The 25,936-nt window shown below is 35.3% G+C and overlaps 1 protein-coding gene across 4 annotated transcripts; it reads left to right on the top strand.

Annotated features, from left to right (window-relative positions):
* Positions 1-5,547: 5,547 nt before the first annotated feature.
* Positions 5,548-24,881, top strand: LOC127881892 (chymotrypsin-like protease CTRL-1). Of its 4 annotated transcripts, none has more exons than XM_052430091.1 (7): positions 5,548-5,752; positions 19,822-19,950; positions 21,713-21,965; positions 22,173-22,275; positions 22,643-22,865; positions 23,178-23,317; positions 23,781-24,881. In XM_052430091.1, the coding sequence occupies exons 1-7, from the start codon at positions 5,689-5,691 to the stop codon at positions 23,943-23,945; spliced, it is 1,077 nt and encodes a 358-aa protein (XP_052286051.1). In that variant the 5' UTR covers positions 5,548-5,688; the 3' UTR covers positions 23,946-24,881. The 4 variants fall into 4 exon arrangements, with proteins under 4 accessions (XP_052286051.1, XP_052286050.1, XP_052286052.1 ...); XM_052430090.1 differs by lacking the exon at positions 5,548-5,752 and adding an exon at positions 6,567-6,793; XM_052430092.1 differs by lacking the exon at positions 5,548-5,752 and adding an exon at positions 15,730-15,854.
* Positions 24,882-25,936: the final 1,055 nt, after the last annotated feature.

Genomic DNA, 25,936 nt, shown 5'->3' with positions numbered 1-25,936 from the left:
TACTACTACTACTACTACTACTACTACTACTACTACTACTACTACCACTACCACCAGTCCCACTACCACTGCCAATACTACCAGTATCACTAACACTACCGCTACTACCATTACTTCTACTACCACTACTACTACTACTACTACTACTACTACTACTACTACTACTACTACTACTACTACTACTACTACTACTACTACTAGTACTACTACTACTACTACTACTACTACTACTACTGCTGCTACTACTACTACTTCTACTACTACTACTGCTACTACTACTACTACTACTGCAGCTACTTCTGCTACTACTGCTACTGCTGCTACTCCTTCTACTGCTGCTATTGCTGTTACTCCTGCTACTGCTACTACTAATGCTACTGCTGCTACCACCAGTCGCACTACCACTACCACTACTACCATTCTCACTACCACAACCGCTACTACTACTACTACTACTACTTCTTCTACTACTACTACTACTACTACTACTACTACTACTACTACTACTACTACTACTACTACTACTACTACTACTTCTTCTTCTTCTACTACTACTACTACTACTACTACTACTACTACTACTACTACTACTACTAGTACTACTACTGTTACTACTACTACTACTACTCTACTACTACTACTACTACTACTACTACTACTACTACTACACTACTACTACTACTACTACTACTACTACTACTACTACTACTACTACAACAACAACAACAACAACTAATACTACTACTACTACTACTACTACTACTACTACTTCTTCTTCTACTACTTCTGCTGCTACTACTACTACAACTACTACTACTACTGCAGCTTCTTCTGCTACTACTGCTACTGCTGCTACTCCTTCTACTGCTGCTATTGCTGTTACTCCTGCTACTGCTGCTACTGCTACTACTTATGCTACTGCTGCTACTGTTGTTGCTGCTACTGCTGCTGCTGCTACTGAATCTGCTGCTACTGATGCTGCTGCTACTCCTTCTACTGCAGCTACTACTACTACTTAAACAACTACTAATACTGTTACTACTGCAACTGCTGCTACTGCTACTACTGCTGCAGCTGCTGCTACTGCCGCTACTGCTGCTGCTGCTACTATTGCTGCTGCTTCTCCTGCTGCTGCTACTGTTGCTGCTGCTGCTGCTGTTATTTCTGCTACTAGATGCCGCTATTTTTACTTAATCTGAAAAAGTTACTATAGCACCTTGCTTGCAGATGAAAAAATTACCCCCACACCGGTCGACATACGACACTTGCGCGATATTGGCTCGATATATCGTATTGAGCGTCGAGAGAATGTCTAGCGTCGAGAGAATGTCGTGTGTCGACCTAGTGATTTTTAGATCGACAGGCGATATTTTCGCGATATTTCATATTGACTGTCGACTGATTTGTCGTGCGTCGAGAGATTGTCGAGAGAATGATTGTCGCGCGTCGTATTGAGCGTCGCTTGAATGTCGTTTGTCGACCTAGGGGTTTTTAGGTCGACAGGCGACACTTGCGCGATATTGGCTCGATATATCGCGCGAGTGTCATATCGTGCGTCGAGAGAATGTCGTGCGTCGACAGGCGACATTCTCGCGATATATCATATTGAATGTCGCGCGTCGTATCGTGCGTCGAGAGATTGTCGAGAGAATGTTGAGTTTCGCGCTCGAAGGTCGACACACGACATTCTCGCGATATTCAAGCGACATTCTCTCGACGCTCAATAGGACGCGCGATAATTCAGTCGACAGTCAAGATTTTCTGCGAATTTTTTTTTCTAAAACCCAGCGCGATATGCGACACTCAACTATTGATTGTCGCATGATTGTCGCGCGTCGTATTGAGCGTCGAGAGAATGTCGCTTGAGTGTCGTGTTTCGACCTCGAAGGTCGACAGGCGACACTCAACTTGGCCCTATCCGGATTCCGTAGAAAAACGTTCTTATAAAATTAACAAAATTTCGTTCGCAAAACTTTTATGTTATTGGCAAAAGCTTGATAACGTTTACTACAGGTATTCTTTTTCGCTTCGGAAGATTTTGTTAGTGGCACATAGGTAGCGCTTCCGTTAATGACTCTTGACGACACGGGTTCGAATATCGCCGATGGCAGTTTTTTTTAAACTTATTTTCTTATGTTGGGCTGCACAGAACAGGTCAGTTTTTCTGTATTTCAGGCGAGCGACTTTAGGCTATTCAGGCACTCTTGTTATATCATACTGGAAAATAATGATAGCCTTTTCAGGCGTTCAGGAACGATTTCTAGACGTGCTGACCGAGTACGGCAAACATTTCTGGTTATATTAAAGATATATAAATACAAGATACATATTAATCTAATAACCAGAATATGTACTTCAAATACATATTGGCTGAGTTGAACTAGATCATGTGGCGTCAAAAACTATATCACCTGGACGTATTTTAGACAAAGCTTATGCAGACACTAGATACCACATTTATTATGAATCGTGGTCATAACGTTATTCCCGATGCGTACTTCGGGGGAATAAATACGCATATACAAATCCGATTAAGTTTTCATCAGAGATTTCTTCAGACATTATTATGCACACACAATACAATTACAAACAAAAAACTGTTATAATTTTGAAGTGCATAAATATTCAAACACAATAATCACTTATACTGGCGGGCCTGACCCTTTAGGGAACGGCCTGCGATTCACAATTAAATGAAGCCGAACTGCAGTATACAAAACATAGCCATGTTTTACACTAAAAATTGCCAAGTGGTTGCCCTTGGTTGTGTCTATAAAACAACATACGTTGTCGGGCAATTTAATAATCATGAAAATACTATTATACACAAATGTCGGCTTCTTAATTGGAGTCGAAGCTTACATACATATTTGATGTATGTTTTTTTTTATAATATTTTGTCATAGATGTTAACCCGTTGCGCCACGTTCTCAATTATATCTCGGTCGATTTAGAAACTGGTTTACATGGGGTCAATAAGTAGGCCACTAAGTCGTATTAAAGACAAATATTATGAACAAAATAAAGGTGATATTTATTTCCCAAGCTTAATGAAACTTGGTCAGAAGATTATGCTTAATGATATCTCGTCCAACTCAGCAACCGGGTACGTGGGTTTTAAAACTAGGTCACACGGTCATTAGGAAAAGTGAAAAATGAATCAACAAATTATTCAATATGATGTAATGTGAGGTAAAAAATTATTTCACTTGGTCAAATTTAAGTTAAAGCATGTAAACATTCTAGATTCCACATTGATTGCTAACTTTTCACGAAACTGTGTCAGAAAATTTGCCATATGAGATCACGACCGAGTACACAACTGGGTGAAATGTCGAAAACTAATAAGAAACTATATATTACGTAAAAACAATCTTGTGAACACTCAAAATATCACATGTACTGCTCAGTCTTCGTGAACTTGGTCAGAAGATTTATACCAATGTTATCTCGGTATACATGTAGTTCAAAACAGAGTCATGTGGGTTCAAAACCAAGTCTCGATGTCACATAAAAAGCCATTGACGCACAAAACGTCATATATTTGTTTTGCAATCTTCTTGAACCGTGAACAAGGCAATTGGTCAAATGTTTTATCTGCCAAGTGAGATATGGTTCCGTTCCATTGAAAAACACATCGACGTTATGAAGCTTGGACATGGTCCATATGATGTATGCAAAAAGTAGGAGGAGTTGTCTGAAGAAGCTTTTGTATTCAATTTTGTAAAAGTTTGAAAACAGAAGCGCTCACAGAAGCTGTTATTTTAACTTAAAACAACTAGAACTCTAAAAAAATAAATCAAAAGCATAACCTTGAACAAATTTTCCTGTAGCTTTTTCAAGATAACTATTTTTACGAGTTGTACATACATCGCTTGTAAAATATAAATAGGAGGGGTTGCGCATATACGTTTTATGTTATTTTGAACTAAGAGCAATATCTTCTACAGTATAGGCAATATGCAATGTTGCACATGGAGATATCATTTAGAAAAAATGACGAAAATCGCTTGTAAAAAGGGTGAGGCTAACACAAGTGTGAAGGGCGGACGAAATTACGCTTTCTCTACGACTTATATACATACCCCTTTCGTTAGTGGGGCGGGTTTAACTTAAAATAAAATAGCTTCTATTTATGTAGACTGCGCGGTCCTCCGACAGCTTTTGTTATTGTAAGATTCCAGTTTCATTCACAACTCTAGGTCTATAATACAGTATCTTTAAAATATTAACCCACCGACACTGGGAGTTTCCTTTCAAGAATAATGATGAAAATGACATATCTATGTGATGCATCTGTCAGCACCGCTATAGTAGTTGAACGTATTAAACAAATTAGTCCCAGAAATAAACTCGGTATCAGGCATCTATTAAGATAGTAACAGGGGTTATGACGCGATCGCAACCCTAACGGATTTGTTTTGACGCGCGTTTCCGCTACGCAAGTTTATTTTGGAAACACCGGACTATAGTCCCTTTGTTCATGCATCGGCATGCATTTCTCGTCTTTCGGATTTTTAAGGGCGAGGGCGCTGAGGAATCTAATGTGAGATAGCGCGAAAATGTGGACACCCTTGTAAAATACAATGTGATGTAGTTATTTAAGTATGTATGCACTAAAATGACATCCTTCGATTTAATTTCCCTTTAATCGTTTCTACAGATCGTTCTGCACTTAAATTGGAACTATATGTGTGTTTATTTATGTTTCCATTATTATAAATCTTACATCATCGTCGTTTTCAATCCTCTGTACAGTTATAAAAAGTAGTGTTCTTTGACGCAAACGGGTTATTTTTTGTACGACATTTGTGACTGTTTGTTTTCTTTCAGCTCATCTGTATGGTTCTTAAATGAATGTTGGCGTGTATATTTTATACGCAGTTGGTTGGCATAGATAGTAATGCACTACGCAAGAGAATGCTCAAATTTCGAAAGTTACTCGTTGATTTGGTTCTGAAATATATTAATGGCCAATCTTTAGCATCTCCTCTATGTGTATGAATCGGTTTTGGTCGATACAGCAATCTGCAAGCTGCAATGCCATTGACACAATTGACACAATAAAGCAAAAATAAACGGAACAAATTGTACATAATTAAGGTTATTATCAGTATATGCTATCAAGAGTAAACGCTGCAAAATGCTTGTTTTTTTATTTTTAACATAAATATACCAAATTATGACGCACTGGTCTTCTTCATCAAGACAGTTGCGGAAATCGTTGGCATCATTATCATTCCATTAGCCATGCTTATATGGAACCCAAGCACAAACAAGTCTGTCAAAAGAAAGGTCAACAAAGAAATAACCCAGATTCAACAGATACTCCACAGAATTGCATCATCAGATAACATAGTATGTGGAATCCGTAAGAAGCACTACATCATTCATGTTTAGAGGTCACTATATCAATGGCCGACCTCTCATTCGGATACGTTCGCACCATTCCGATCTTTTTTTCTTCCGGTAAAAACTGGTATGTAACCTTATATTGTATGCATACTTTTTCGTGGCTGTATAAAACGAGGAAAAACATATTGCTATTCAGTTTGTTGACCAAGACCAGATCTGATACATAAAAAAGGAACATAGTAAAATAATTTGGTTGATTTTGCGTCCGTTATCGTGTAAGTTATTTTATAAAGAGCATCGACATTAACTCGAGAAGAAAACCTCTAAAAAGCCATGAATGCTTATAAAATATCACTGTTTTTTGTATGGACATACTTACTTCTGGACACGGCCGAAGGTAATTACAACGTATCGTTTATGTTTTATACTGGTATATGTACCTTTATCAACTTACAGTTTTTACATGTAATTATAATAAGTTAATAATCAATTAGTGCTATCGGTCTTATTTTATTATAATAATTATACTTTTAATATACATAAAAACGCGATGTTGCATAATATTCGTATTTAAAGTACAAGCTTGCATTCAGTTTCATGCTAACAACGTTATCTTTAATTTAACTTTTCGCAAACAGGTACCACTCATTGAAGGCGTAATACATAAATGATTGTTTTACATCGTCATTCGTTTTTTTGTCTAAATCGTTGTAATGCATATGTTTAGGTTTTAAATGTTAACTTTAAAGTAATCACATGAAAGACACTCCGTTATGGGATAAGTTTAGTTGGCATGGGAACTATATTTTAATTTCTCCAAAGCATAATATCAAAATCATACTATATTCAGACATTTTATAATGAATGATATGGTAGGTGTTTATTTCTATCCAATAAGCCATCTTAGGCACATAAGGACAACATAAATTCACAATACAATTTTAAAAAAGGAAGGCAAAGTAAAATGCAAACAAATACACACGCACGCCCACACGCATACACCCACACCAACACACAGAATTGCATCATCAGATAACATAGTACTTGAAATCCGTAAGAAGCACTAAATCATTCATGTTTAGAGGTCACTCTATCAATGGCCGACCTCTCATTTCGATACGTTCGCACCATTCCTATTTTTTTTCTTCCGGTAAAAACTGGTATGTAACCTTATATTGTATGCGTACTTTTTCGTGGCGGTATAAAACGAGGAAAAACATATTGCTAGTCAGTTTGCAGAACTGACCAAGACCTGATCTGATACATAAAAAAGGAACACAGTTAAATAATTTGGTTGATTTTGCGTCCGTTATCTTGTAAGTTATTTTATAAAGAGCGTCGACATTTACTCGAGAAGAAAACCTCTAAAAAGCCATGAATGCTTATAAAATATCACTGTTTTTTGTATGGACATACTTACTTCTGGACACGGCCGAAGGTAATTACAACGTATCGTTTATGTTTAATACTGGTATATGTACCTTTATCAACTTACAGTTTTTACATGTAATTATAATAAGTTAATAATCAATTAGTGGTATCGGTCTTATTTTATTATAATAATTATACTTTTAATATACATAAAAACGCAATGTTGCATAATATTCGTATTTAAAGAACAAGTTTGCATTCAGTTTTATGCTTTCAACGTTATCTTTAATTTAACTTTTCGCAAACATTCACCACATATTGAAGGCGTAATATACAAATGATTTGTTTTACATCGTCATTCGTGTTGGTTTTTATTCTAAATCGTTGTAATACATGTGTTTAGGTTTTTAATGTTAACTATAAAGTAAACAAATGAAAGACAGTCCGTTATCGGATAAGTTTAGTTTACATGGGAACAATATTCAGTGTTGCGTTAATATGAAAACATATTGTTATAATAATGATAATAATAATAAAAATAATAATAATAATAATAATAATAATAATAATAATAATAATAATAATAATACATCATTAAAAAAGTAATGAAATGCCATCGCGTTTAACGAATGTGATACAATTTCGTTTTAACTATTTTGATTTTATAACAGCTCTTTATTATTAGTATTAGTATTTGATCATATATTTACATGAACGTCTTCGTTGAAGATTTTCTTATCGATGATGTTTATCACTTATCAGTAGCTGGTGCCATGTAATTAGGCATAATCTTGGGGATAATTTTATTTGCATAGTGGTCCGAATATATTCCGAACGGATTTACTTCAGATCGATAGAATATATTAACCCGCTTCCCCCGCGTCCGTAATATATACATACACGTGTGTTTCCAAGAACCAGATCAACCCTAATTGTTTGTTGCCGAACTTCTCTGCATTACAGGTTGAGTTTTCGGCCACTTTTTGCTTACTTCTATCAAATTCGTAAAATTAACGTTTTTAAATGTAAATACAGATATATTGTAAGGAGATTCGGAATATATATGTCATTTAAAAGTATTTAAGTGAGAAATCACTAGTATAAAGTAATTAACGTTTTTTTCCGATTTATCTGTCCTTTTTAAATGATAGTGAAAACAAACAACTTATATTTAAGCTACCGGGGTATTAAAGGGATCTTTTCACGCTTTGGTAAATTGACAAAATTGAAAAAAGCTGTTTCCGATCCGTAAGTTTTCGTTTTAGTTATGATATTTGTGAGGAAACAGTAATACTGAACATTAACCATGCTCTAATATAGCCATTATATGCATCTTTTGACGATTTTAAAACCTAAAAATTATAAAGCGTTGCAACGCGAAACGATTGAATAATTTGGAGAGTTCTGTTTTTGTCGTTAAATTTTGTGAAACTACGAAGATTGCTTATATAAGGTATAAAATACGTCACGAATGTGTTCTCGGCGGAATAGCTCAGTAGGCTAAAGCGTTTTTACTTCAGGACTCTGGCAGGACTCCAGGGGTCACTGGTTCGAAACCTGCTCCGGGCAATGTTCTTTTCCCTTTTTTATTTTTTTTCTTGATTTTTTACTGGAGCTTTTATGATCCAATGTTTACATTTATCAATATATAGCATTTAATGAATAAGTTTAAAAAATGCCAAAATCTGTGAAAAGGCCTCTTTAATTAGATAAAGCCTGTCTTGGATAAAACGCATGACTTGACTTGCTATCGGATAAACCGGTATTAACATCGCCACATATTGTATATGATTTTTTTCTACACATCAAATATAAGTGTACACATTTGGTGGATGGCTCGTCAAACCGATGTATGGTATGATGTTTATAGTTATGATTTAATACATCTCAAAATTTTTAGACGGAACGATCGTATCTGAAAAAAATTAGGCTAACACAAAAATTTCACGCCCACCTTCTGTTAAAGAAGACTTTTCACAGATTTTGGCATTTTTTAACTTATTCATTAAATGCTTTATATTGATAAATGTAAACATTGGATCGTAAAAGCTCCAGTAAAAAATCAAGAATAAAATTAAAAAAGGAAAAAAACATTGCCCGGAGCAGGTTTCGAACCAGTGACCCCTGGAGTCCTGCCAGAGTCTTGATATACCGCTTTAGCCTACTGAGCTATTCCGCCGAGTACACATACTTGACGTATTTTATACTTAAAAATATGTAATCTTCGTAGTTTCACAAAATTTAACGACAAAAACAGAACTCTCCAAATTATTCAATCGTTTCGCGTTGCAACGCTTTATAGTTTTTAGGTTTTATAATCGTCAAAAGATGTATATTATGGCTATATTAGAGCATGGTAAATGTTCAGTATTACTGTTTCCTCACAAAAATCATAACTAAAACGAAAATTTGCGAATCTGAAACAACTTTTTTCAATTTTGTCAATTTACCAAAGCGTGAAAAGATCCCTTTAAAGCATGTGTATACATAAAGCAATTTATAGTATGCATTTATAATGTGTTTTTTTATATCACCACTGACCGTATAAACATTTAACAAGATGAACATTATTTATAATTTAATCCGGAACGTCATTTTTAAAACAACCAACACAGCAGCCACATAAACATCAAAGCAATCTTATGTTTAATTTGTTTTATTTAGTTTATTAGGACATTATCCGCTGATTTTTTGCTATTAACGATTGGATCAAAATAAAAAAAAATATATATAAAAATCGCGTGCATTCAGCCTGATTTTCCAACAAAAAAATTACAAATTTGCTCAAAGGGCAAAAAAAAACATTAAACAATATCAAATATGCTAATATAAATAATTATAGAATCACAATTTTTATTACCATCGGTGCTATATAAAACATGTAAGCAATGCTAGCGGAATTAACTATTTTTATGCATGTACTATGCGTGAATTTTTTATTTGTTTAATTGGAATGTTCATAAATAAGTTTGCCTCGTGTGCCTCATTCACGAACGTCGCATCATGAATATTTAATACGCATTCATAGCATGTACTATGCGTGAATTTTTTATTTGTTTAATTGGAATGTTCATAAATAAGTTTGCCTCGTGTGCCTAATTCACGAACGTCGCATCATGAATATTTAATACGCATTCATAAAAGACAACAGAGAACACGCATTAATTATTGATACCAGTGGCCACCACTCAATGATATAATTGTTCCTACCTCGCAGATTGACCAATACATTTACATCAGTACACAGTGATAACCTAAACGCATTTTCAGTCACTGAACGGGTTTGACACAACACCATACGACGTCATTATTTATGTTAACATTGGCGGATTTTCGAATACATTCGTTTCATGGAGGAAAGTTCTCATTGGTCACTTTGTCATTTTCATAGTTAATCTGTTCTGTTCTGTTTGGGCAGATTCTTGCTTTTGTATTTAGGTAAGATATTGATAGTCCAATTCGTTTATTAAATAATTGTCAAGGGGTTTGTTTCATTTGAACCTTTTTAGGCATTTTTATAGACGGCTGCTATTACCTCCAATAACGAAAGTTGAGCTAGAACAAAAATTACTGAACAATATGCAAGAAACACAGTACAATTAAAATTGCAAACATTTTAAACATAGTATGCAAGAATCAAAATAAATATATATAAATAGTCTGTCGGTGCTGTTGTAGTACATGCCCTTAAGAATGTATCGTGTTAGTGATTCGTTTCCTACAAATAAAAAAAAATGTTATTTCGTTGGCAAGTATCGAAATTACTCTTCTTAGGACCATTGGTATCCACCAAAACTACCGGTATAAGTAGAGTCTTCTTTTCATGTTTTGCTAAAGTATTAAGATAAACGACAGAACAAAAAAAATCAGTCTTTTAAATAAGAATTTTTCGAACAAACAATTCAAAATGGCCTACAGTTGGATATTATAGATACATACTACTGTTTGCATTCTGTCTTTGATTTTTTTGCATTTTTTATTACCAAATGTTCAGTATTTCTTTAAAAATATTTGATGGCAAATGGATCACTTGATCACCTTATAAATCGTGATGGGAAAGAAAAAGTACATTGACCTTCAAGTAACGTTGCCTTGAAAATTATGTCCTAAGGATTAATATGAGTAATATTCAATATATTTCGCCTCTCTAGCTATAAACTGCCCTGCATGCTGTGTTTGGAATGAGAGATTTTACAAAGAACGGCGTTTCGAGTAATAAGCCACGCGTTTCGAGTAATAAGCCACGCCAGGTTTAGACTTGTTATCGCATCATTTCTATTTTTATACTTCTTGGGCTAATTATAGGGTTATTAAACAAGATAATACCGGAACACGGTTATTGAGATTAAATATGATCTACGTACGATCTGCGATGTTTTTATATGAGTGGAAATATGAATGAACGATTCTGTGAATCAGTACCATAAAATGCCTCGTGTTATCTTCAGGAATGCTCGTTAAACATTCCCAAAGAATTCTCTACGAATGCCGACCTTTAAGTGTTTTGTTATTAGTTCAACAACCGAAATGTTTTCGATAATTATTTTTCTGCCATTGTCAATGTCATATTGATGTTAAGTTAAGCCATTATAAATAATGTGCCGGTAAAAAGGTAGAAATTTCATACTTTTTTATTAACTATGAGGCCGTCTATTTATATTATTAAGTACTTTTATACTACCAACAGTCATTGTTTACTTTCAGGATAGCTGTTACTGTTTTAGGGAGCGACATTTAAAACAAAAAATATCTTAAAAAAGCGGCGTATATCCTGACTAAATAACGTTATAAAAAATCCATTTTAAATACATGTAATTACATTGAAAACATTTGTATTTGTGGTTGTTGTTTTTTCACTTGTTAGTCGCATATCCATTGCATGAAATGTGTGTTATTAAATGCACGTATATTCAAACCAGACAATAGTTTTCGTACATAAAATAGCGCTCGATTGGTCATTGTCGGCTCGGGTTCACCGGGGACGGTAAATATACTAAAACGTACCCGTGAATTTTAACGCTAAATCGGTCGTTTTCGGCTATTTTTCTTAATTTACTATGTTCACATTTATGTCAATTTTCTGTTAAATGGCCTCTATATTATCGAAACTCATACTCAAAAAGCATGTTGATGCAGTTTTTTTTAAAGAGAAGTTTGTTTAATAATGTAAACACTATCGTTGAACGGTAATTGGAAGCGCGTTTTACAACATCGGATTTTTGGCGGAAATACAACTCGGTTACAGTCTAATATCGACCGGGTACGTTTAAGTATATTTACCGTACCAGGGGTACATGTAAGTATACTTTAGAGTACCCGGGGAACACAGAAGTAGTAACGGTAAACCGAGTCGACAATGACCAATCGAGATAAAATAACACTGCGAGAGATCACTTCGTATGTGTCCGCAGTTGCCTTATTATGAGTTTATTTATTCACCATCGAAATATCTGGGGCCGTATTCCAGTAGCTTCTTAAGTTAAAAAAAAACTTAAGTTGAAATATTGCGCAATATTTTTTTCTTATCTCCGCCATTGTTTCTTTAAACATAAGAATTCACCTAAGTTAAATTCTGGTAGCTTCATAAACTTAATAAATTTCTTTACTCTGAGTATTTTTTCGCATATATTTAAAATTAAGTTAACTTCCTTTCACTCTTAAAGGAATTTCTTAAAGAGAAATACTAAGTGTCTCATGTTTTGTGTTTGACATTTCAAATTTAACTTAAGAAATTTATTTAAGATTTTTTTTAAAACTTATGTGAAAACTTAAGAAGCTACTGGAATACCGCTCCTGGTTTGTTATTGTTTTATTAACACACATTTTTCTTTCGACACATTCATATCATACTTTCAGAACCGTGCCTTAAGAACATTGGTCTTATGGCGTTTCGTCCAGCTTATCTCAAGCTTGGTCTACGCTATTGTATAGTTTGGTCAGGTGCTGCGCTGTCCGCTATTAAATCACGCAAGGCTTCGTGGTCTTGTTATGTATCTCCTGGCCAGACTGCGAAATGCACAGGCTGGCCTATACTCATCTAAGCACACTACTTTTCGATAGAAATTGAAACCAAAAGGTGTTATTTATAACAAACTGGAAATTTCGGAGCCTTTCAGGAACGATTTCCAGACGGGCTGACCGAGAACGGGAAACATTTGTGGTTAGATAATTAAACGATTACCGTCTTATTATGTTTTTTTGTTTGTTTTTTTTTTGTTTTTTTTTCTCTTCACAAAATACGGAAATATGGATGTCTTAACATGTTGACATATTAGTTGTAAATATATGTGTTTAGACGATGTACTATGTGCAAGTCTTGAATAAAAAAGTCTGTCTGTCTGTCTGTCTGTCTGTCTGTCTGTCTGTCTGTCTGTCTGTCTGTCTGTCTGTCTGTCTGTCTGTCTGTCTGTCTGTCTGTCTGTCTGTCTTATCATGACACTATACTATTTCGGTAGTGTTTGTTTTCTCATATTGAAAGCAATACTTTAATATCAATGTTATTTCTTCCCCGGACGATTAAGTGACCGAGTAATTACCCTGAAATTCTGCGAAAATAATTTACCCAGTAATTGTATCTGGGTCAACATTTTTGTCTATTCGTCGCATGAGCATGCAGAGAATAGTCTGGAATTCCTTACACTGAACAAAGCTTCATCCTTTACGCTTTGCACAGACGTGGTAATGTAGCAACAGTTCTGGGGGATTTCTCTCGAATCAGCCAATGATATTTGGAATGTATTCATTCGGGTCTGCTGGCGTTATGTGAATGTCATTTAAGGTGAAAAGCTGGGTTGAACACAAACGCCGAAAAAATAAAATACAACGCGCATCAATAAGTTAATTAAGTTACAAATCAAATCGAGTACTTATTAGTTCGCTATTGAGGACATTGGGTAGCTTGTGACCGTTTAATACCAGCAATAGCCTTTTATGTGTACGTGCCATTTTGCGTCGATTACATGTTAACCGGTTATGTCTAGGTTGCAATTTTTTTATTCATTTGAAACACAACACATTAACTTATTATAGATTATGCAACTTCTAAGTGATAAAAAAACGCGCACTAGTCAATTGGGTACACTAAATGTTGCGTTTCTGCATTGGTCTTATTCTCTAAGTATTAAAAAAATATCCACATTAATCTTTAAAATTTAACATTAACAACATAATAAGACAATCCCAGAATCGATACATTGACAGCCGCCATATTGTCTATCACGTGAACCCGCCGTTATCTTGGTACTGAAGAATTTGACAGATAACAGCGTTCTACATGGGTGACATGATCGGCGTATACTACGTTTTGCCGTGGAGTCAAAATTATGTCCGGGTTGACAAAATAATGTAGGAGTGATTGTCCGGGTTGGCAAAATAATGTAGGAGCGACTGTCCGCCCTGTCAAAACATCATAGGAGCGACTTTCGCTATGTCAAATTTTGCGTAGGAGCGATTGTCCGGGATTCGTAAAACGCTGTTATCTGTCAATTCTTTACGTAATGTTTGAGGCCGATTTGCTTTTTTTCTTAAAAAAAATCCTTTCAGTTATGCCTTTGCTTTAAACACAATTATTTTTTTATTGAATTTTATTATTCGAAGATAATTATAAAGGTCATTTCCGCAGTCTGAAGTAAAGTGATTTTAGCGTAAATAATTCCGCAGATGAAATTTTTAAAGATTTATGACCGAGATATACAATTTCTTTGAAAATCAGGTATTTGCCTTTGACTAAAACATTATTATTTCTTTATAAAAAATATATAGTTCCAGATGTACCCATTTAGAAAATTTATATGATTCAATACCGAGACAGATTTTTTTTTTTAATAAAACATATCTTTGTTTTTCTACAGATTTATTATTTCTTTATTAATATTTCTTATTAAAGTATAATGTTTCAGGAAATGTAAAAGCTCTAGCGGAAATAAAATTTGTAATTTTAATCTAAATTGGTCGGGAAATATTTATATGCGAAACTCTGATAGATTTCATGTAGAGGAAAACTTTTCTTATTAAAAAGTTTATGGTTTAGTCTAAAACTGTGTTGTTTTTTATTAATATGTTTTATTTAAAAATCGCTTTCAAACAAACATCACTAGCCAGAAAAGAATTTTGTGATTTTAAATTAACTAGTCCAGGGGATATTCATTAGCGAAAATGTGTAAGATGTCAGAAAATGGCAGTTTTTTTAATTGAAAAGTGAATATCTGCTTTTGCTTATAACATTATTTTTATTTTATCATTTAAATACCATTCTTATGTTAGTATCAAAGTTTGTAGCCTGAACAAACCTGCTTGTCTTGTTCTTAATATTAACTTTATTGTTTGCTTTTACTTTATTTTCTTAATACAATCTTAATTTACGATAAAATAGCTCAATATGACACATATATATAGTCATACGTAAACTTAAATAGTCCCAATAATGACAATGAGCGCTGCATTCCGTCAACGTATTAATTTCTTTCTTAAATGTTCACAATACAGTTAAGATTTAAAATAAACTATTAAAACACGAACGCATTGATGTTTTTCGGTAATTACGGATTGTCAATTTAATAAAATAAAATAAAATTAATTTATGGTAAAAAAAACACCATCTGCGATTGAGGAACGAAAGCATTCCTTTGAAACGATGTGAATGGTGAATTAGAAGTGTTCATTGGTATGTCTGTGACACCATTATCTCCACATGTGTAGATGCTGTTATTAAGATACCATGCGGCACCTTCTAATAACATGTCAAATGACAATAAAGGACTACCGGTAATTCATGCTGAGTTTTATCAGAGACGTAGATCTTCGTCTGTGGTTTTATGACTCTTAAACAATGCAGATAACAATATTTATTTAAAAAAAAAACGAACTGTTATATGATTAGTGTATCGATAACAAAAACAATCTAAATCTTCAATAATATGTAATGAAATCCCGTCACTTCGTTTTATTGTTCAGGGACCTATACAAACTTATAGGTCCTTGCATTGTTCTTCAGTACCAAGATGGCGGCGCGAGGGGCGGTAATCCGGAGTAATCGATTTCTGGGATTGCTCATTCTATACATAGATGGTGACGTCACTACGTTATTGTCAGTAAGACGGGTGTGACACAATGGGGATTGCCGACCGCAGGTGCATTCTCATGTCCTTTCGCATGACGGTATCCCTCCTTTCGTGCCGGAGTTTGCATTTTTACGAGAAACCAGAGCCACGCCGGGTATGCGGATACTTTGATAACAGATTGCACTTCAATACCAGATAACAACAATTGCAACGCGCGAGAGTTGAGTTTTTCAGCTGTTTTGCATTTATGTTCTGTTCATTTGGGTTTCAGACACGTAACATTGTTTGGTCGATTAATGGTATAGTACTTCGTATTGCGGAGCAAGAAAGTCGTGAAGAAAAACAGTGGGTTATAAAAAAGAGATACAATTTCATCGATAATCGTCATGAATTCGATGATCAGTACGTATTTCAACAAAATACAAATACTTGGAAATAAATAAAGAACGTGCCAACTAATCGAAATAAAAGATCAATATGTCCATTAATGTTACAACATGTTAAATTTCAGTTGAATAGCGTATTTGAGGAAATTCAAATGTTTCAGGAGTCGGATGCAAAATGTTCATGGACACTTCATTTACCGATCATCTCAAAGACAATGGAACTTCAATTCCAGATAACTCGACACTTTTTACTAGATATAATACACTCTATTTAGTGAATCAGAAATGCAGAATTCGCTGTGGAATACTGGTATAGTAAGCAGACAATAGATAAAAATGTATGTACTGACGTAAATGAAAAACGAATTACCGAAACATGTTCTTATCTCTTTGAAATATGATAATAAAAGGGAAAGGGAAGTGTAAAGGGAAGTGCTTCCTATAAGTAGAGCTCAATATAAAGGTTTTTTTTCAATCTCTTTTAAATTTTGTGGCTACGCATTAGTATCGTCTTCATGATGCGATTCTGATGAGCACTTATGACAAAGGATTTTATGAGGTGTATTGGCCGCTTTAAGACCCCTTGCTCCCCTTATCTAGAGTCCTGCTTTAAGTTCAATTTAACACAGTCGCGTTGATCCACATGATCCGTTGTATTTTCAATTCTCTTAATCTCAATTTACCACTTAAAAACAAGTTTATTATTAAGACAATTACTTTCGGTCGTCACTTGAAATATATTACTTCAGAAATAAGCATTTGAATCTTATTTAAAATTTGCACTTTTAATATTAATTATATAAATTAATAGTAATAAGATTTTTGAAAACGAACAACGCCGTTGGCTAAATTACGTTATGCATAGATTCCCAATGTGTCGAGCTTGACAATGAAAATTGATTCGTACTTCAACATGTTTGGTAAGAATAGCCATAATATACATAAATGCATTTCAGGTAGCTTAAGAAACTTCAGCGTACAGTTTATATAGTATTGACATACATGTACGCTGAAGCCAACCCCATATCGAAAGACAACCAGAGCCGTAACATATTTATGTCACGCTATAAATCAAAGAAAGCTAATTTTCTTGGACACATTTCTACGTATATTGGTGAATGAATATTAATAACTGCATCGGGGAATATTTTAAGGTTCAAATGTTTCAAATGCATCTTACAATAGATGAAAATAATTCTCATCGGTCTGAAATTCACAATTTTGACGCCATTGTCGTTTTGTCACGTGACGAGTTTTCATTTGGATACTTTCGGATCGACCTTGACATTTTTTGCTGAAATTGTAAACATTACTTTCGTTTTCTGAAATCTATTATTTGAGATTAACAACTTACTTCTGGTGGATTATAAGACTGATTTCAGTGTGAATCAGGTTGTTTTAAATACTATTTACCTTGAGTTCGTATTTACACTACAATTTGTTTACAAAACAAGCCATAATAATCTAAAATACCGGGAAATGTCATTCTGAATTTGAAAACACTTGAGCACATGGTTTGTTACTAAAAAATAGAAATAACATCATATGACCGTGAAATCTCGGGAGATTCACATTTCAAGAAAGTCTGTCACATCGCTGTTTTTCTCGATATGTAAGAGCAGAATAGATAAATTTTAAATGTTTAATAAATTAATATAGTATTTTGTGAAAGAATATATCAGTTAAATGTGAAAAATGTCAATCTTTACATCAAGTGGTTGATTTTGGCAAATAACTGCATTTAAAAGCTGTTTTGGACCGGTCTTTGTTAACTGTCAACTTTTCGGGAATTTCTGGTTGACTTTCCTAATGGGGTTGGTCCACAGGTGGGTAGCGTGTGGCTATGATATTAATTAGTGAAAACATCATTTTGAATGATAAATAATCATATTATAACGAAAAATTAACTTTTCTGGAAAAAATAATTTCACTATCAAATATATATATAACAAGGTATGCAACTCAAAATAAGCCCAAAACGGGGTGCATCGCTTTGAACAGCCATATCTTCATCAATTGTGCAGCGATTTTCACGATCTCGGTCTTATTCAACGCAGAAATGAATTTTCTTTCTGGAAATGTATATGTCTTGCAATATTTTTACAAATGCTGGGTCAACTTTTAAGAAATAACACGATACACAACACGTATCACCCAGTTGACAGTGATCATGCTTTCTTTAGGAATGAAATCCCCAGCTGTAAAGACACACCTCCGCATTGGACCAATGAAATCACTCGTATGTTTAAAATGTCAGTTAGTTGAAATGTATGTAAACAAAGGTTTCAAACGGCGCTGGACAGTTAGTCTTGATGCAGAATGTAACGACAAGAACGGTAATAATGTTTTTTCATACGTTATATTGAATTATGGTATCGAACTACATGAACTTTGTAGGGAAGTTGCCCTTTACTCCGTGAAGGTATCAGTCTTAAAGACAGCATGATCACTGTCAACTGGGTCATGCGAGTTGTGTATCGTGTTATTTCTTAAAAGTTGACCCATCATTTGTAAAAATATTGCAAGACATATACATTTCCAGAAAGGAAATTCATTTCTGCGTTGAATATGACCGAGATCGTGAATATCGCTGCACAATTGATGAAGATATGGCTGTTCAAAGCGATGCACCTCGTTTTGGGCTGATTTTGAGTTGCATACCTTGTTATATATATATTTGATAGTGAAATATTTTTTTTCAGAAAAGTTAATTTTTCGTTATAATATGATTATTTATCATTCAAAATGATGTTTTCACTAATTAATATCATAGCCACACGCTAACCACCTGTGGGTTGGTCCATAACTATAAAGTCGCGCCTGTCAAAAATCATAAAAGCGACATTTAAAGTTATGGTTGCACGAACTACATTTCAGGTAGAAGATAAAACTCGGTTATCAGAGTGCCCAATTTGTTGAAAGTCTCTGTTATCCGAAGTGCCCTATAGCGGGAATCTAAGTATCCGCAACTTTATGAATTCAACCTATTAAAACATGCTCTATCTTCGTTTATATTTCATTAAATACTATCAACATTTCAGTACTTGAAGCACAATGATTTCTCTACATGCTGGAATATCAAACAATTTCTTGCAATATTTCTAAGTAGTTTTATTTTGTTGAAATGTTTACTGTTCATCCGGTGTATGCTGTTTTCCGACCGAATTTTCTATTTTTGGGGGAAAAATCTACCATACTTCCGTGATGTTTTTCTTTGCAATAGAAAAGGATGCACCATTTATTAACTCGACCATGCGCCTTGTCTAAAAAAAAATCTTTATGATATAACTTTAAAAAAAACCCTGATGAACTTACCTCTTGCGCGTGGCTTTTGTTGTTATCTGATATCGAAGTGCCATCTGTAATCAAAGTATCCGCATACCCAGCGCGAGAGCGTTTTTTTACACTTATACTATGTGCTAAAGTCGGGATATTTAAAGTCTTTATATTTATATTTCGTATGATCCTCGCTTTGGGAAAAAAGGCCTTTATGCATGTGCGTAAAGTGTCGTCCCAAATTAGCCTGTGGCCGTGTTCCGTCTGCGCAGGGTTATCAGGGACGACGCTTTTCGCTTTTATGGACTTTTTGGTGTAAAGAAGTTTTTTTTCTAGATGAAATATTGTGCCTACGTATTCTCTCCGTTTTTTAGGGATTCCCTTTAGCCTCTGTGAGTACATCATCAACGGGAGCACGTGCGAGACCACGTGTCAGTACGAGGTTCGCCACCAGTGGGGAATTCCCCTGTGCATGAATGGAGAGAAATGCTGCCTTCCAAGCTGTAAGTTCAAAATTATAGGGAACGATAAAGACTCACAAAACATACAATGTAGTGCTGCTTGAAGGGTCTGGGTAGAAAGCTACATCAATCTGGTGACTTTTCAAGTTATTTGCTAAATCCAAGAAATTTCTTAGTTTCATATTTGTAATAAATGATTGTTGGCGGCGATGCTGTCTAAGATGGGGTTTGACACAGAATTCTTGCGGTAATTATCAGAAGCAGTGTAATTGACTGCCAATATAATTTCCCTCATATTTTTCTGTGTTTAACGAATGAAAATTTAAAGCAACCGTTTAATGTATTACCAAAGCTATTAAGATTAGAGAGTTGTTAAATAAACAATTAAAAAAGAAGTTAAATACATATTAAATACATATATTCATGTAATTATTTATGTTTATAAATGGTTTTAATTATTGCATGCTTAATTTAGAATGAAATGTTTATTCACCAAAACCAAAGACCTATATAATAGTCTATAGATCTTTGACAACACAAATAACTATTTCAAATCTACAAAAAAATACGCCATCAAATGAATTATAATCGTGCCATTCATAGTCTTCAAAGCAAGTTGCCGGGTACTCAGTTTTATCTGCGCTTCACTTCTGCCTACTACTATATGATTATTAAAAGGGGAAATTGTTAATGGTATATATTGATTTATACTCGACCTCATACTCCCCTTTAACATGGTTTAGAAATGTACGTTGCAATGTCTTCGCAACCCTTGAATAAATTGTAGCGTTCATCGGGCGAACGCTTCCGTCGTCTAACCATGGTTCAATAATAGTACAATTTATTATGTCTGAAGTTAAGCAAGAAATATCTTTCAAAAACGATATTCGGTGCCTTACTTTGAAATAAAGTAAATACATTAACGTTTTCAAATAATCAAATTGAACTCAAAGGTGTTTTAACACTAGTAATTCGCATATCCACCGCATGAAATATGTGTTCTTACCTGCACGTATATTCAAATAGTGTTCGCAGATAAAATTTATACTACGGGAGATCATCCCATTTGTGTCCTTATATGGTTTATTATGAGTGTATTTCTTAGCCATCGAAATATATTTGATTAATATGCAATTTTCTTTGAACTCTTTCAAATCTTACTATCATAGCCGCATTGTGCGAAAATGGCTCTTATGGCGTTTCGGCCAGCGTATATCAAGCCAAGTCTGCGGAATATATGGTCAGGCTATAAAATCAAGCAAGGTTTCATGGTCTCATTATACATCTCCTGACCAGGCTGTGAGATGCCCAGGCTGGACTATACTTACGCATGCCACTTACTTTTGCACGACGCGGCTCTTAAAAAATCCCTTTGTTTTTGTAACATCTAAGCACACTTTTGAATAAAAATGGAAGTCAAATTGTGTCTTTTATGGCAAAATTACAAATTTCGGTAGACTATTAAGGCTTCAAGAACGATTGCCAGACGGACTGACCGAGTACTGCAAACGTTTGTTGTTAAATAATTTAAAAATTAAACCTAAGTATTCAACGGCGAAAAATAACTGTCGCTGGAATGAACGTCGCCATCTTTACCATCACGTGATTACCGCCTCTGGTGATGTGACCAAAGTTCTGTGGGATTTACCGGTATTTCGAATCGGCCAATCAAATATTCGAATGCATTCTGTCGGGTCTGCTGGCGTTATGTATATGTCAGTTAAGATGAAAATCTGGGTCAAACATCTACGCCTAGAAATTATAAAACCTGCAGTATTGCACATTTTTGTTACTGATTTGATAGATCTGGTCCCAAGACTTCGCCCCCGGACGACCACCACGACGACGGCAGCTCCCGACATGGAGCCGATCCTTGAAAGCACGTGCGGTAGGGGACGCCCCCTCTCTCGCATCCGCCGCGTGATCGGCGGACAGCGCTCGCAGCAAGGGGCGTGGCCGTGGCAGGTGGCCATACGTCATTTCACGGGGCTCTACCTGTGTGGGGGCGTGGTTATCCGTCACCGATGGGTGCTGACGGCGGCTCACTGCTTCCAGGGGTAGGCCAGGTTCCATTTCTCAGACTTAGGACCAAACGTAGATCAATATTGTTCTTAAATGTTCGTTAAGTGGTGTATTGTTCAGTCCTACACGACTTATAATGTCAACAATTTGTCAATAACACAGTTTACCTACATATACATCTATACGTAAACCTTTATGTGTAATTTATTACAACAACCTGTATGTGTTATGTTTTACAACAGACAAACAGATGCCAGACATCTTCGCGTGTATGCCGGGGACCAGACGCTGTCGTTCGAACGGAATGGCCGCTCCAAGACGAAGAACATCCGGCGCATTATACAGGTGGTAAACACGGCTGGACTTACAGAAACATATTAGCCTCACTTAGTGTTAATGCAAATGAATACTTAATAACGTTATCTTGCTATAAATTATGACTTTTAACTTCAATTCGTGTAAGCAACATGTAGAAGTATTATTAAAGTGCTCTGTGATTTATGTATTAAGCAAAAGCCACGCAATTATGTTTTTAACTCATTTCAGTAATTTGCAATAAAAAGAAAACACATTTGCACGAAGATTCTTCTGAAATATTCAGTGCGAACTTGCTTGTGAATTAAATTCTCATCAAATCGACCGGTCCAATAAGGAATTTATTGCTATTATTAGACCATGTATCTCGATTAACAAATCGTTGATTGTATTTAAGCACGATGATTTCCGATCCAATGTTGCGGAGAACATAACCGACCCGCGAACCGGACTGGCGTCACTTATACGACGTCATCACCACGATATCGCACTAGTGGAGCTTGAAGAACCCCTCGTGTATAACGAGCGACTGAGCCCCGCATGCCTACCAAATCCAAACCAAGTGACAGCGCCCCTGGCTCCTAATAGCTGCTGGGTGTATGGCTGGGGCGAGGACAACAGTACGTACACGAGATTGACAGTATAGTCCATGTGTACTGAGTGACAACTGTGTCCTATTTAAAACTTGGTCATGTTTTTCCTTAAAACGCTGCTGCTATTCTAAAGCAGTTATGAAACACGTATTCAACCCTAACATAAATGAAGCTCATAATGAAAACACTAAGGCGTTCATGAGATTTACGAGTACCATGTGGTATTGTACTATCACACGAATTATAAATAAACGCATCTATTGAGACCAACTTCTCTGCGATTGTATAATTTCGCGAACTTATGGCATTCGCACTCTTAATATTTTGTATTATCAATAGACCGGCAAGAGGGCCCAATCGCGCACCTGAGTGAGGTAAATGGGGACATGTTGCATAGCAACGAGTGCTCGCGGAGGTGGGGCGCCAACTTTACAGACGATGTCGTCTGCTTCACGACCGGTGACCGGGGACCGTGCAAGGTATTTGCTAATGCCTTAAAATAGGACATCGTATATGTAAATGATAATATTTTTATTTTTTTCGATTTAATTTATGTGGGATTTTTCTTTGTTGTTTACCGGTATGTCATTTTAATAGAACATTTTCACAAACCTTATCTTGTGAACTCCTATAGATTTTCATTTAGCTGTATGTTGTTCGTTGACTTTTACTACTTCATGTTCCAAACTCCAGTAATGTTTACTGAGGCCTACAAATAGGGACACTTTCATGCACTTTCTGGATGCTGCAGATTTGTTGCCACGCATATCATTTTAAACAGTATCATGATTGCTGTGTTAAATGAATTCAAGCCTTCAGAATACCGTGTCAATGTTACATATACGGTTATTTCATTGCTTGATTACGTTACAGTAACGTGTGATGCCGTCGGCGCTTTGATTATTTTAAATGTTCGTTTCACAATTGTCCATCTCATTCCAGGGCGACTCCGGGGGCGGTATGACGTGCACGTACGGAAATGACGTCTCTGTGCTCGAGGGAATCATCTCTTGGGGCCGCGAAGATTGTATCCACGACGACCATCCTAGCGTCATGACGCGCGTCGCATCATACATAGAGTGGATAAACTCGTTTATTAACCAGTGATTAACTGTCTTAAAACGCTTTCGTCAACTTCTACTAACAAGTTATGTTAGCCAGGGAATATTTGATAATTATTTTAACTCTCAAATAAATCAACACTTTGATATAATATAAACATTTATACATTTTAAGTGTTTGAAAAAAAGTGACTAAAATATATGGATTTATGAAGCGCACTTCATTTAGTTTTTGTCACTAATATTTATTTACAATTTGCTCTTGAGTGGCGGCTTTCTTGAATGCAAGATCTTTCATTAATTAATCACATTTTAATGTAAAAAAACGGTGTCATTTATAAACTTTGCTCGAAATTACATCGGAACCGGGTCTAGGTCTTTAATTAATTAAAGAGTTGATTAGAAATGAAATATTGAACGAGTGACGTAAGGTCACGATTAAAGGTTGTAAAATATTTATTTAGACTTTAAAGACACGTGCATATCATTAAGTGTGTGCTAGTTTAGAGAATGTAGTATGTAAAAAAACCAGACGGTAGTTGTACATTTGTATGTTTCAGTGTTTTAGTAGTATATTGCTAAATTTGTGTTTAGTTGATGACGTATGTTGTTTTGTGCTTAATTAAAATTTATTAGGTGAATGTTTTAGATGATATACACGATTGAAACAACATAATTGTCGTCAATCATAAAAGTCATTGTCATCTGCAACAACAATCACAACACCAATAAGAGCAACGTAAGCATCGGTACTAAAGATATTTATAAATTGCGATTAACTAATGTACTGATATATTTAAATTGTATTTACTTGCTGATCAAATTAATAAACAATAAGCTAAATTTTGACGTAGAGTGGTGATGTAACTTTTTTTTGCATTTCACACTGATACAGGTGCTCTATCAAAGATGTTTCATAATTTGTTTTTAATTTATTTTGTTTGACTGTGTGCTTGTTCTTGAAATAAACGCGAAACAAGTATATTATGCCTTTTTGACATAACATTATTCGTATAAGGAAGGTTTGAACGGCATATGGTCGGAGGTACACACTTTGAAGTTGCGAAAGGGCATTTCGATGGAATGAAAAACTTCTTCGGAAAACAGTTTTTAAACAATATAATACAAACCATATTATGTTATGTTGTATTTTCAGCATGTAGCTGCGAGAAGAATTGAGCCTTGTTCTTGGAATACTGTGCTTAATGCGTGTGCGTAAAAGTGTCATCCCAGATAAGCATGTGCAGGGACAACACTTTCCGCTATAATGGTATTTTTCGTTTAAATAATTTTCGTCACCCCGAGTGAGTTGCGAGCCCGCTAAGATTCTCGCGATTAAGTTACGAAACAGTTTCGATTTTCGGAGAATGGGTGTGGTATATAAACAGAACTTCTCGGTTTTCAGTCATTCAGTTGTTAGGGCTTTGTATGACTAACAGGTATTTTGTTTATAATAAAAATGGCAAGAAAAGGCAAGGGCAGGGGGAAGATAAGTAAGAATACAATCGAAGAATACTTCAGCTGCTTTTCGTCGAACTTCCAATTTTGATATGGCGCCAAAAAAAAGGAACGGAGGTCATGTGCACAGAAAAATGTAGGTCACATTGTAAATAATGATCAATACCAATATAGATATTGGCGCCTAATCCATGGGTGCGTTCGGTGAGGTCCTAGCTTAGTCGTGACCGATCTGCATCGTTCCTAGTACAGTCGCAGTAGATTCTTACACATCGTGGTGAAGTCGCGACCCTATTCGCAAGAGTTCAACCGAACCCCGCGATTTGTCGTAACTCAATCGTACCAGTGTCGTAACTGAATCGTAGACGGTTACGAGTCTTCCCGATTCAATAAATGTGATAAATCGTAGCGAATCGTGTGGATTTTTTCGTAGTGGAATAGGGCCATACGATAATATTTAGCTCAGCCGTAATGTATCGGCTCTGATACACATGTGGTATTCAGCGGCGATACTTTATGTACATACATTAAGCCCGGTTTTCTCAACACGCGGCTCAATTTGAAAGTCGCATGGGCGCT

The sequence above is a fragment of the Dreissena polymorpha genome, chromosome 5 (assembly GCF_020536995.1).
Source record: "Dreissena polymorpha isolate Duluth1 chromosome 5, UMN_Dpol_1.0, whole genome shotgun sequence".
In the NCBI taxonomy this organism is placed as follows: Eukaryota; Metazoa; Mollusca; class Bivalvia; order Myida; family Dreissenidae; genus Dreissena; species Dreissena polymorpha.
The sequence above is the reverse complement of the archived record's forward strand: the minus strand, read 5'-3'. Positions and strand labels throughout refer to the sequence as shown.